We start from the raw sequence: 13613 nt of genomic DNA on the forward strand, positions 1-13613 counted from the left end.
CAGCCACCGAGCAGGGAGCGAAGGCGCGGGCGCTTCCTTCCTCTTTCGCGCCGCCACACGTGCTCTGCTCTTGCCCGGCGCGAAGCGAGCGGCAGGGGGAGGGATGAAAGCGCCGAGGCGGCGTCGGCGCTGCTGCTGCTCGAAGAAGCGCTTTCTCCGGGCCAGCCTCGCCGCACTCCGGTTCGACGCGAGCGTCCCCCCGCTCCCGCCGCCGAGGCGGATTCCAGCGACAGGAAGGACGAGCTGGCGGCGCAGCGGCCACTCCTCCAGCCGGGGGCGCCTCGCTTCCCCGCCGGGCGCGTGGCCGCTCGGCTAGCGCGGGAGAGCGAGGCGGAGCTGCCCGAGCGGTCCGCCGCAGGGGGCGAGCCCTGTAGCCCGGAGGGAGTGCGCGGGCCCCCCGCCTGTGGCTGCGGCTGCGGCGGCGACGGGCAGTGCAGGCGGCGAGGGAGCCAGGACCTCGAGGCGGGAGTCGCTGCCAGCCCTGCTTGCGGAGGAAGGAACGAATTGCCCAGCCGAGAGGTAAGAGCTGGGGAGAGACGGCGCCTTCGTCAGAGCTGGAGCTCCAGGGCTCTGGGAGTGGAGAGGTCGCCCCCTCGGCACTTGCGTTCACACCGCGGCCTGAATCGGGTTGAAGGATTTGTATCACGCTGCGTCTGTATGAATTTGGCTTAGCCGGTGCCAGGAAGTTTGTCTCATCCACAACTTTTTGTGAACGGCTCCATAACAACGTGGTGCGAATGGTCTGTACTTTTTGCCTTGAATTTTCCTCTGATCTCATGGGATTGGATCCAGATTTGTGCTGGATCAGCTGTGCTGCTGGAAGCGGATCTCTCTGCCCCCTTTTCCAGGACAGCCCCTTCAGCTTCCTTGAAAATAATATGCAGAGAAGTCAGGAAGACGCTACTGAATCGAGTGTTTTGCAGAAGGCAATCCCGGAATGAATCGAATTGGTCTCACCATATTATTAGCATTATTAACTATGATAATAGTTTATTCTACTTAATATAATAACATCTCTAAGCAGTTTACATAGAAAAATATTAAAAACCCTCCACTGACATGGCAGGTTGACAGCCCTATCCAGAGTGCACTTTGCATTGTAGAATTTACACAGAGATAGGCCAAGCGTATAGACTTCACATGGTTTTGTTGTATTCTGTCATCTGCATAATGTTCCTGAATTTTGGCCACTTAGTGTTTGGAAACAAAACAAAAAGATGCTTGGGATATTTAACATTCCAAACATCTATTCATGTTGCCGTTTCGGGTCTTTTTATGCCCTAATGTGAACAGTGTATTAGGGTATAAAAATCTCCAATTTCTAAATAAAATTGGTGTAGGGAAACAGGTTAAGTACTCCCTGATAGCTGTAGCTTGGCACAAACTTACTTAAGGTTTACTTTGTCAGTTCGTGATATTTTTTCTAACATTTTCAATTTACAATCTGACTCCACAAACACTTGCATTTGGAGATGGGGTGTTTTACCATCCCAGGATTATACTGGAAAAGGGCTGTTTTTTTTGTAGCCACTGCATAAAATACCCTCCTCCACAAACATGTATGTGTACTGTTTATACCTGAAACGCTTGACAACTTGCCATACATCTGAAGTGGGCTGTAGTTGACTTAAGTTTATGCCAAAATAAATTTGGCCATCTTGAAGATGCCACAAAACTCTTCATTGTTTTTGCTGAACAAGACTCAAAAGGTTCTCCTTTTGGAAGCATCATTCAAGACTTAATGGTCTTGCACTCCTCTCTACCTTTCTGGATGGTAACATGTTACTTCAACTTGTGGCAAAACAGTCTTGTTGCATTTGGGGACCCCTCTTGCTTATTTTGCTGAGTGGGGAACTGAGTCACAGAGTTCTGGCAGATTGATCCACTGAGTTGAAACCGGGTTGAGGCAGCTTGGTTCTTCCTTGCTTTTCCAGAGGTTGGGCTGAGAAGGGAAGTGTCTCTTGGCATTCAGAAGCAGCCAGATCCACACCTGGGCATCTCTTGTTAAAGGACTTTGAGGAGCATTATTTGTGTATTCCATTCCATCACACCCTTCAGACAAATGGCATCTCCTAAAGCAGGTCCAAATACTGAGGAGAGACAACAGGCTCCATCCTCAGATTTATAAGCAGCAAATGGGGAAGAGAGGAAAGGTAGAGGAGGGAGACAAGTTTAGCAGTGCCAGAACAAGTAGCAAGCTATAAACAAACATGAATGTATTTAGTTGGAGACAGACACATCTTCCCTTGCTCATGCTCTTGCATGGATGGAGGGGCCATGACTGAGCCTGCAGCCCTGGCTTCTTTTGGCTAGGTAGGAAGTGCCTCCAAAATCCAAAGGCAACTTTTAACTATGCTGTCATAGCTTACTTTGCTTTATTTCTAAAAGACAGTGTAGGAGCTTCCATCCTCCATAGAAGTGGCATTCTATGAATGCCTGTCCCTTCTACTCTCTGTGTAGAAGCTGGTGCAACATGTGGATAGTCTGCATGTGTTCAGAGGTACTCTGTTCCTCTTGCATCATGTGATTTTGTCTGGGTGCTGGTACTGGGAACAGATCCCCAAAAAGCCTTGGTGAGCTCTTGGAATCAAGTTATCTTTGCTGTGGCAACTCCCAACTCCTACTTGCTAGGCAATACGTCAGGGTGTTGCTAAAACTGTTGGAGTGGCCTTGGGCAGTAAACAGAATTAACTTTGTGCTGAAAACTGTAGGGCAGGAAGGAGGGGAGTTCAGGCTTTGTTTCACCAGACTTCTGGAATATTTCTGTTGTTCTTTATATTAAATGTGGGGAGTCTGTGGTCTTCCAGATGTTGGGGGACTTCCATCAACAGTAATCAGCATAGCAGGTGGTGAGAAATGATGGAAGTTGCAAACCAACATGCTCCCTATACCCGCTTTACCTATTGTCTCCACTCATCTCAGCTCTTTCAGTATTATTTTGGAAAAATGTGGATTCAAATGAGCAAACCAATCCTCTGTGCTTACAGAATTAAGTGAATTCCCAATGATAACTAGACAGTTTTCAAAATAAAGGGGATTTTAAATTTTATGGAGTTGACATTCACATATAAGGGCTTTTTGGGGTGAACTCTAACACACTGGTTACCTGATATTCTTAGAGACATCTCACTCCTGTACAGCAACAAAATAAAAGTTAAAAATTAATATAGCTGCCAATATTGCGCACACTTAGGCAATAGCAAAGGTTACCTAAGATTGGTGGGTCCCATTCACACATACTGTGTTTGTGCTAGTTATCTAGAGAAGACATTTTTAGTCCACTGAAATCAGTAGGATGAAGCCTGTCTAGCTATGCATTGGATTGTGATCATGGGGAATTACATATAATTCACTTTCTACTCTTCCACTAGATGTTACACTTGCAGTAACTAGACTTTGAATTCAATAGATTCAGAAAATATGCACACATATAGTAATGCGACCATTCTTCGCATGCGTGCATTAGATCCTTTTGTAGCATACATTTATGTCTTTTTAAATCTCCTGAATATTTAGTACCAAATCTTTGGTATATTCACAAAACAGGAAACTTAAATCTGTGTTACTTTATATTGGCCTGTCCTATACATGTAAACCTCCATCACCAAGTATGTATATTTAACTTCTCTTCCATGTTCTGTTCTGAATTTACTGCTAGGGCACAAATAGTATAGAAGACTGGATTAGACCATTGATTACATCTCATCCAGTGGCACAGATGCAAGCAGCAAGCCTACAAGCAGGACTTGTATCCAGATATATGCTGAATCAGCTGCTGATAGAAGCAAACTTCTCCACCTGTTCATTCTCATGCTAGCCCCTGCTAAACAATCAGGAACCCCTGATTGGAGTGAGATGTGTGTGAAAGATCCTCAGAAATTGGGTAGATGGACTTTTCCTGAGTAGGGCCCTTCCTTTCATGGAAAGCAGGTCCTGGATCCAGCTAAATGGATCTTAGGTTTTTGCTGCTCCTCAGCAGTTGGGATTCAGTGGTGTACGGCAGGTTCCATAAAGAAGTCACAGCTCAAAAATGCTCCTTAGTATCTTGTGTGGCACTGACTTTCACAAAAATGCTTCATACAACATTTCCTATGTCTAGCTGAATTTTTCAGGGCCTGTTTGTCAAGGAAGGCCTTGTTTTTTCCCTGTTGAATCCACCCTGTTGTTGATGAAGATTCAGGCTGCAATCCTGTACTGAGTGTTTGTGTGGTTATAAATAATGTGGACTTTAGGGAGACTTAAAAGCTTGCAAACAGGTTGTAAACTAGCTTTTGTATTAAGTGGAGTTTACTCCCAAGTAAAGATGCATAGAACTTCATGCATAAATGAAGTGATGTGTCTTCTTGCATACAAAGCTGGCCATACAAAATTAACAGTAGTGTATATTATGCTATTTTTCTATCTTGGCCTCAACATGCATTTGGGTAGATAATACTATCAAGGTAGTATTTTTCTTTACTTTTCAGTATGGGAAATTTATTAAAAACATATATTGATAATGCCTTTGTAAATTAGATTTCCAAGTATAAGAACAACTGTAGTCATAATTTTCAGTTACTTACCAGGTGAATTTATAGCTATTTAAAATAGACATTTTTACCATTTGTAATGGAATTTTGAACAAGTATTTACTTGGTTATGATCCCAGATCTGTTACTTCTGCAAGTAGTAGTGTAACTAGTTTCTCCACCCTAACCTAGAGGGATCTGTGCAGTGGAGTAAGAAATGACTAATTTTCTATTCTAGTTGATGCTTCTCTTATGAAAATATAAACTTGACTGTCTAAAAGGTATGTTTTATTTGTTTGTTTTATTCTGCCGCATTAGCCATAAGGCTCCTTGGGGCATATATAGCATAAGATTATGTTCTACTACACCTAATCCATTTGAGGAAGGACATCAAAGTTTAGTGACTCCTTATTAGCTTGATTTTAAATATTTTTGCCCTTTGATTTCCATGGTGACTAACATAATAGTAGAAACGAGCATGAAATACTTAAAAAGCTAATGGAATAAGTTAAAAAGGCCAAAACAAAGAAATTCAGGTTACATAATATTAGAATGAGTGGTCTGGTTTTTACCCAACTCAGATACTTACTAAATAAATCAGGTTTTTGCTGCTTAATAAAGTGAGCAGGGATGAAGCCAGGGACCTCTCTAGGAAGGACATTCTGTAGTCTAGGTACTACAGCTAAGAAGGCCCTTTTATATGGTCCAGCCTGACACAAAGGCACAAGGCAGGGCATATCAATGCCTGAATAGGTTCACATGGAAGAAGACAATCTACATTTCCCAGACCACTGAGGGCTTTGAAGGTCAAAAAACAGTTTTTTGAATTGGGTCCAGTGAAGAGGATACCCACTGAAGTTAGAGGCTCCAAGGGAACTTTACTAGATGACTTTCCAGTCACTACATACAGATGCAATTGGAGTGTCCAGAATCTGCTAAAGATAGTTGTGGTAGAACACATTCCACTAAGCTGGCCTTTCACTTAACCATGATCACCATGCCTGGAGAGGTGCACAATTGCTCTTCCAGCCAAAGTTGCTAAAAGGTGCTCCTGGCTACTCCTCCAAGCTACACATTGGAATTTTAAGATGGGAGTGTTACACCCATCCAGCGCAGATGGTGTAACAGCCCAAATCAGCAGAATCCCCAAACAGCAGCACTTGAATTAAGGCTTCATTTTTTACCCACATCTAGTTCATCAGTGGCTTTGGGAACCACTTCAGAACTGCTGCTCAGTCTCTTGGATGAATAGTGTGTTGGGTATCACCCACATATTGATGAAACTTAGCTCAAATCTCTGCATAAACTCCGGTTTCATGTAGGAGTTACCATGGGAGACGAGATTAATTCCTGCAGCATCCCACTTGTCAAAGGGTATTCGCTGAAGAAATGCTACCTTTTAGGATTTGCCCGCAGGAGATAAATGGGGCTACCGAAGTATAGTGATTTTACCCCTACCTGGCATCCCAGCAGCATAACCAGGATGAATACAGTGGCCTCATTTGGAGAGATGTCTTAAGATCTGTACATATACCTTGTGCAATCTTATTTATTATTGCATTGCATTTATATCCTACCTCCTCCATTCCATTTTTATCCTGTTAGGTAGGCTGAGAGTGAGGGACTGGCCCAAAGTCACCCAGCGAGCTTCATGGCTGAATGGGAACTAGAACTCAGTTGGAAAACAATGAGAGGGGTTAATAATGGAAAAATATGAGAGGAGTTTTTTAGGCCTCTGAGAAATTTGGGGAATTGAAAGGGATGCACCTTCTGTTGATCTAGCATAGATCATTTACCAGAGCACTCAAGACACTCCCAGTACCAGGCTGGAAAAGACCAAGATGAGGGTTTCCTATCAGGAATCCTGAAACTGGCTGCCATTATGTGCTTGAGCCTCTTGCTGCCTCTGATAGATTGGTCATTCCTAAGGCTGGTGGGCTTGAATGGACACTTCATTTTAGAAGAGATTTTGCAACGGGCTCCTTCAGGGCTGCTGGGCCTGCACCTTCTCCTGAGGGCACACATTCTCTCAGCCACTGTACGATGTCAGTTCCTGCCTTTGCAGGGGCAGGCATGTGGTTCAAGGACCAGAAAGGTCAGGTTAGCATAGCAGCTTTCCAGCAGCAAGCATAAGAGATACTACCTCAGTGTGAGTCAGGCTCCAGCTGAGCAGCTTGGTAGAGGAAGTCGTTGCCCCACCCGTTCCTGGCTTGTAGTTGGGGCCACAATCCAAAGCATGCTTCCTCTTCCCATTTGATGCATGTTGTCTCTGGGTTTCTGTCTGGGCACACAGCCATCCTTGTTCCTGGAGGTAAACTTGAGGCGCCTGCAGAAGGGGGAGGGCATCAAGTCACATGCTTCAGCTTCTCAGGTGCCACAGCCCCTGTGAGTGGAGCATCGCTTCTGTTGATAGTCTTGGGAGGGCAGTCAGCACCCTCCAACTCTCCCCAGTCCTCATAATCACAAGGGTCATCGATAGGACCTCCTGCTTCTGAGATCTCCTGCAGTTCCAGGGTTATCCTGCCAGCCTGCGACACTACAGCTGTGCCATGAGGTCAGTCCTGCTCTGGCAGAAAGGGCAGGTCAAAGATGTGAGTGTTAGCTTCCTATCCAGAAGATACATTCTGCATGTAGAAAAGGATTTCCACACTCAAATCAGGAGCCACAGATGCATAAAGCCACCCGAAAGGGGAGGAAGTGAGCATTGCACCCAGCAATCTAGTTAGCTGCAGGATACATAGTGTATGTGCAGTTGTTCTCTGAAGCCGTCTGGAAAAGATTGCACCCTGGGGATGAAGCCTTCGGCATCACTTCAGAATTCCTGACTTTAGTGGCTATTCCGCTTGGTAACAGATACAGACTTTTCCAGAGCGCTCTGCTTCCTCCTGTGGAGAGGAGGATGTTAGTCAAAGAAAGAGGCGCAGAAAGAACAACAGGAGGGAACTACATGTACTGTTTTCCATAATACAAACATAAACCTCATATGACTGATTACAAGTCACCTTCTGTAATCGGATCTTTCAAGTTGAAGTGCAATAAATACAAAAGTAAGTGGTTTCCTCACCCCCAATTCACTGCCGTTGCATTGTATGATTGAAACCCTCGTTTACAGGGTAAACTAGAAGGACTATTTGAGATGTCTGGTGTTCACATACAAAAGTGTGTATTAAATGCTGCACTTGAGTTTTATTTTACAGGTCAAAGCATAGGACAAGTTTCCCCAGGGGCATTTTTCCAGCTATTTTGGACTTCAATTTCCATCAGATCTAGACAGCAAAGCAAGTGGTCAGCAGTCTTGGACCTTGTAGTCCAAAACATCTGAAGGCATTGGGTCAGAGAAGCTGATGTAGGGGCTGCTTCTGATGAACTGTTCCCAAGTGGCTACACTGCAAGCATAAACAAAACAAGCAAGCTGATCCATCAGATTTCGAGTGCTGAAAATAGTAGTTTTAGTTTGTGATTTTTTCAGCTTACAGTTACTACTTGCCTGTAGCTGCATGGAAGTTGAAGACAATTGTGGAGTGCAATTGGTTGACTGATGATGGCAGACCACTTCCTTGTCATGTTGTAAGCTTTTAATTGGTTTTGTATGGCTTCTGGTTGTGTGAATTCATCCTGTGCATGAAGCTTCCAAAATGTTACATGTTATCTATAAAGTTTCAACATGGATGTATCAGCAGCAGCAATGAATTTGTATTAAGTTGACTTTCTTTTGGCAAATCTTGCCACTCAGTGAGAAACCTATTTCTTTATACTTTTTTCATTTTATGCATTTGATATAGTGCCCTACAAAGTAATTAGTACTTAGGATGGTTCCTAGCGGGATCAACAATAAAAACAATAAATAAAATACAAAGCAAGTGCAAAAATTTAAAAAGCAATAAGGAGCAGCAGATTTGAGCAACCATTAGGTGACTTATTCATCCCTAGTGCCTATGGTGGACTGAATAAATATTTTCTCCCTCCTTACATTTCTAAGTATTCTTTTCTGTCATCTATAAATCGTACTTATTTTGGTATATGCTTAACAATTTTTCTTCTTTTTTTCCAGAACCAAAGAAGCACTACTGAACATTCTTCCCCGCTGGAAAGTTACTTTCCTCTGCTAACATCACTGACTGAAAATGCACTGGTAGTAAGTGTGAAATATAACTTTGCCAACTATCCTGATCAGTTGATGTGCTTTTCTACTATAAACCATTTAAAAGGCTGAAAAGCAACCTAATAACAAGCCATTACCAAATCATGATATTTTCAGAACTGTACAATCCAACTGTATCAAGTTTGCTAGTTGCCTTTTTCCAAGTGGTTTTTATAACTAAAATCTAAAGAAACTTCTGAAAATCTTCCTGGAATTGTGATGTGACAAAAGCCTCTACTTATGCTTTGGGGTGGGAACTTGTAGCATAGCAGATGTTGCTAGGATGCAACTCGTATCAGCCTTTGCCAGTATAGCCAGTGGTAAAGGACTTGTGGGAGTTGGAGTCCAACATCTGGATTATGCAAAATTATGCATGGTGGGGAGAAAGCGGACCGAGAGCCATTTTCTCCCTTTCATAATATTAGAACTTGGGGTCATCCCCTGAAGCTAATTGATCGGAGATTCAGGACGAAGAAAAGTACTATTCAGCACAGGGCATAAATAATGGAATTCTGCAGTGGCAGCCACCAATTTGCTATCCATCAATGTTATTAATGGCCCGGTGGCTGTACGCCACCTCCAGTCAGAAGTGGTATGCCTGAATACACCAGCTGCTGGGGAACATGGACAGAAGGGTGCCTTATTTGAGTTGCCTGTGGGTTTCCCAAGGGCAGCCGATCGGCTATTGTGCGAACATGATGCTAGACTAGTTGGAGCTTTGGTCTGATCCAGCATAGTTTTTATGTTCTTATAAAGGGTCACAAGTTGCCAGCCCGACCTTACACTATAGCTCTTACCGTAGTGAAGTGTGGTAGCAGTGAACTATATTTGAAAACACTGAGTGAATTTGGTAACTTGCATAGTGTGTAACACAATGCAGAGGTGGGGGGGGGGCAATGATCCTCCAGATGTTGGTGGACTTAAACCCATTTCAGCCTCAGCTGTCATGGCCAATGATCAAGGATTACAGGAGCCACCGTCAGCGGTTCACCATTCCTGGTCTAACACATGTGCACAGGATAACAGAATCCTCGTAGCATGAAGGCAGATTCATTAACATTAACCCACATCCTCATTTAGGTTAGCCATTTAGCATAGCAATGACGACTTGAGCATGGAGTCAGACTTTCCAGGAGTTACTGGTCTGCATATTCTCCCTGTGCATGTATCCAATCCCTACTTTATGTCTGCCAGGATAGTATTTTGGTTATTGAATCTGGCCATTTCTGTCAGCTTCCATTACTTGTTCCAGTTTGATGCCTGGAGCACCATGTCCATGAGCTCCACAGATCGTCCAGGAGAGTATTTTGTGCAGGAGGGTGAGATGTTCTGTAGCCAAGTAGTTGGTACAGTTCCATTTGGTATTGGTCAGATGTGATATTAGACCAAGAAAAGCAAAAACATCTGTTTCCCAAGACTTTTATCAGAACAAGCAGATGTGGAATATGTTAAGAGACTGGGTGGTTGTCTGAACGCAAGCAGGTGGGGCAGCTGCCTTGCTGTGTCATGGATTATTGTAGGCTCAGACTTCAGCAAGTGTAGAAAAGCCATTTAAGGTTTAACTAGTATTCAGAAATATAACTAGTATCCAGAATTATTTGTCCATAGATTTAATGTAATATAATAGTATCCAGAATTATTCTGAAGACTTGACCTCTGGGATTTTGGTAACAAGTGTTGACAAAAGTACCCTAGCACCCTCTTTTTCAATCTCCTGTTTCCAGCCTTGGATGGCACTATCAATACAGCCAGTAACTGGATTACAAATGAGTTCCATTGCTGAGATAACAGAAATTTATCTTTGAGTTTGTATGTAAATCAGCCCACATGGAGTCGGCTCTCCACACACATGGAGGCTAAGGGCACAGGACCCCCACAAAAGTGAAAAAAACCACAAATATGTTTAGGCCCCCCACTGCCCAGACTCCCCAGCGCCTCTTTGCAGCAAGGAAATGCTGGAGAGATTCTCTCAATGGGTTGAGGCAGGAGGGCTTGCTTTGGAGGCCTCTCCCCGCTTTTGCTTCCTCTCTATACTGACAATTTGCTGCAGGTTTTTTAAATTAATAGGCTTGATTGCGGTTTGTTCCCAAGTATGGGTTGGTCACAACTTGAACATTTGTAACTTGGGGACTGCCTGTATGCTGGTAATGCCTGACTGTATTTTGTAAACCAAGTATGCAAGTACCACTAGTCGTTCATATTGGGTTCTGGGTATTTGAAGTGTTTATTTTGAACTTTTTCAAATTTCCCTGTATACATATATGTATCTTTTCCCATACAATCCTCTCTCTTAATATCTACCAGGTAGCCTCTTTTTACCCTTGAAAGGATAAGCAAGAGAAGGGTTGCAAGGTGTAAAAAGTCAAGCTGTAGGAATTGACACATTTCTGAGCAATCACCTAGAAAACAATGCAGACTGAACCTGTTTCAGCAGGACTGCATAGTGATGCTGGCAGCAGCCTTTGATTTGCATTACTAGCAGAAATTGCAACTGATAGTGCAAGCTCACAGTGTGTACTTCTAATATTCTTTTACCTTGCTTCTCCACTTCTCTGCCTTATGATTTTGCAAATCACCTTTCCCTTGATATCCTCTTGCATTTTTAGAGTATAACTGGATGGCAGGGGGAGAATAAAAGCCTTGTTGGAATGCTAGAGAGAACTACAGCTGAATAAACTATTCTCTAAGTATATAAAGGTAACTGATGCTGCTAAGCCTGATCATTTTTACATTTCCCGCAGGAACACATGATGGGAAATACTGTGCCTGTCAGCAACACTGGAAGTCTGAACTTGTCAAACTTTCAAAACACTGCAGATCTGAGCCAGGCTATTAGCCATGATGTGAGCCTTCACGATGCTGCAGTCATGGGATCAGATCACACTGGTGCAAAAAACACAAAGACTTTGGAGAGATTGGAAACTCTGGCATTTAATTCTAGCCTGGCTGACTCAGACACATCATTAATCAATGGCACCAACTTCTTGGATATGTTTGCATCTGATAATTGTTGTAGGAACCTAACAAACCAGGATTTTTTCTTGGGCCTGGATGGAAATGGATTGGATGAAATAAATCTCACATCATTAGCTATGGAGGAAAACTTTGATCCTGCAAAAATCTCTTCTCTTTTCAATGAGCCAGATTCTGATTCTGGCCTTTTAGATCTAGATTGCAGCAATTCATCACTTTTTACCTGTGACAGTGACACTGAATCTTCCACCTCTGATGATTTAGAAGCTGTTGGAGGTTGTTGCCTAGAATATAGCTGCATGGATTATCAAGACAATTATGGATTTACCACAGAATTGCATATAGACGTGTTTCATGATCATACATACAGCCAGATTACCCATCAATTAGCATCCTCTGTGTCACAACATTACCTTTCCTGGCTGAAGAAATCTACTAAAGTCTCAAGTAGAAAAGCCCATGGCATAGAGAGAAGCCAAATCAGTGATGAGTACCGTGCAAAAGCCCTGAAAATTCCATTCTCTGTAAGTGATATTGTGACTTTGCCTGTTGGTCCCTTCAATAGCTTGTTGGCAAATTACTACTTGACAGATAATCAGCTAGCACTCATTCGTGACATAAGGCGGAGAGGAAAAAACAAAGTTGCTGCTCAGAACTGCCGTAAACGTAAACTAGATGCAATTATGAATCTGAAAGATGATGTGTGTCACCTTCAAGCACAAAAGGAAAGGCTTAAGAAGGAAAAGGCCCAGTGCAACCAATCTATTAACAATATAAAACAAAAACTGAATGACCTTTGTTGGGACATTTTCAGTGGATTAAAAGATGACCAGGGAAGACATGTTAACCCAAACCAATGCACTATGCATTGCTCTAGCAATGGCACTGTTTTGATTATACCAGGAAGAGGAATCAAATTGGAACATAAACAAGATACAAAAACTAGACTAATGACCTAGGTGTAAGAATTGCTTTAGAAAATTCTAGTAATGCCAATGGGTGCTTTTTAAAGAGATGTGGTGCTTTAAGTCAAGCTTCTAAATAAGGAGAAAATCAACAAAGAAAATCAACTGTAAAGATCAACAAAGCCACCTACAGTACAAAAGTATTTAAGAACTTGTTTACTATTTGTGATAGGATAGGTCCAAAAAAACCACTGGCAGTTTCACTAATTTCTCTGAATCTGTAGTTTTTATCTCCACAGAATTCTCTTATAGAAATACATATACAGGGTCTATGAATACTATTCTGAAAAAATTATAATTGGCTAATAAATGAGTTTACTTGTCCTGTATGAACTATGAATTAAACCATATGGCTTCGCATAATTTATTCAGCTGATCAGTCATGGCAACACACAAGTTCCACTAACCCTTTAAGACCTGACCCCAGTTATAAGAACTATCCATGTTTTACTGTATTATCCATCCCCTTTTGAAAGTAAAGGAATTGCTCCCTTTAGTGTATACTTAAAAAAGGTTCATTGCCTCTTCTGGTCAAACAAGTTTTTGTAATTTATTTAGGAAACTTCTATGCTGCCCCATTCGCTGAAGCCTCGGGGCGGCTCACAGACATAAACTTCATTAAAATAATATAAATTAACAGTATAAATTAAGTCGCCCTGGCCAAAGAATAAAATAAATACTATTAACAGTTAAAATGACATTTGAATAAAAAGGTCTTTGCCTGGCACCAAAAAACAAATGACAGCGCCAGGTGGGCCTCTCTGGGGAGCGCATTCCATAGATTGGACGCCACCGCAGAGAAAGCCTTCTGAGTACTCACCCTCCCAATTTCCTTCACAGAGGGTTCCCGGAGAAGGGCCTCTCCCGCAGATCTCGGGGCAGGCGGGCATATATGGACGTAAGTGCTCCTTCAGGTAACCAGGACCCAAGCCGTTTAGGGCTTTATACGTCATCATCATATCCCTAACCAGTTAAATCTGTTTTGATAGGTACTAGTAACAGAAGAATGTATTCACTAATAATCTC

General features: G+C 42.7%; 1 protein-coding gene across 1 annotated transcript; it reads left to right on the forward strand.

Moving 5' to 3' along the window:
- The first annotated feature begins 389 nt into the window (after window positions 1-389).
- Window positions 390-13227, forward strand: NFE2L3 (NFE2 like bZIP transcription factor 3). Its single transcript, XM_044450755.1, has 3 exons — window positions 390-519; window positions 8560-8643; window positions 11391-13227. Exon 3 carries the CDS (start codon window positions 11397-11399, stop codon window positions 12579-12581), a length of 1185 nt encoding a protein of 394 aa, XP_044306690.1. The 5' UTR covers window positions 390-519; window positions 8560-8643; window positions 11391-11396; the 3' UTR covers window positions 12582-13227.
- Window positions 13228-13613: the final 386 nt, after the last annotated feature.

Source organism: Varanus komodoensis, unplaced genomic scaffold (assembly GCF_004798865.1).
Source record: "Varanus komodoensis strain SLA01 unplaced genomic scaffold, ASM479886v1 scaffold68, whole genome shotgun sequence".
Taxonomy (NCBI): Eukaryota; Metazoa; Chordata; class Lepidosauria; order Squamata; family Varanidae; genus Varanus; species Varanus komodoensis.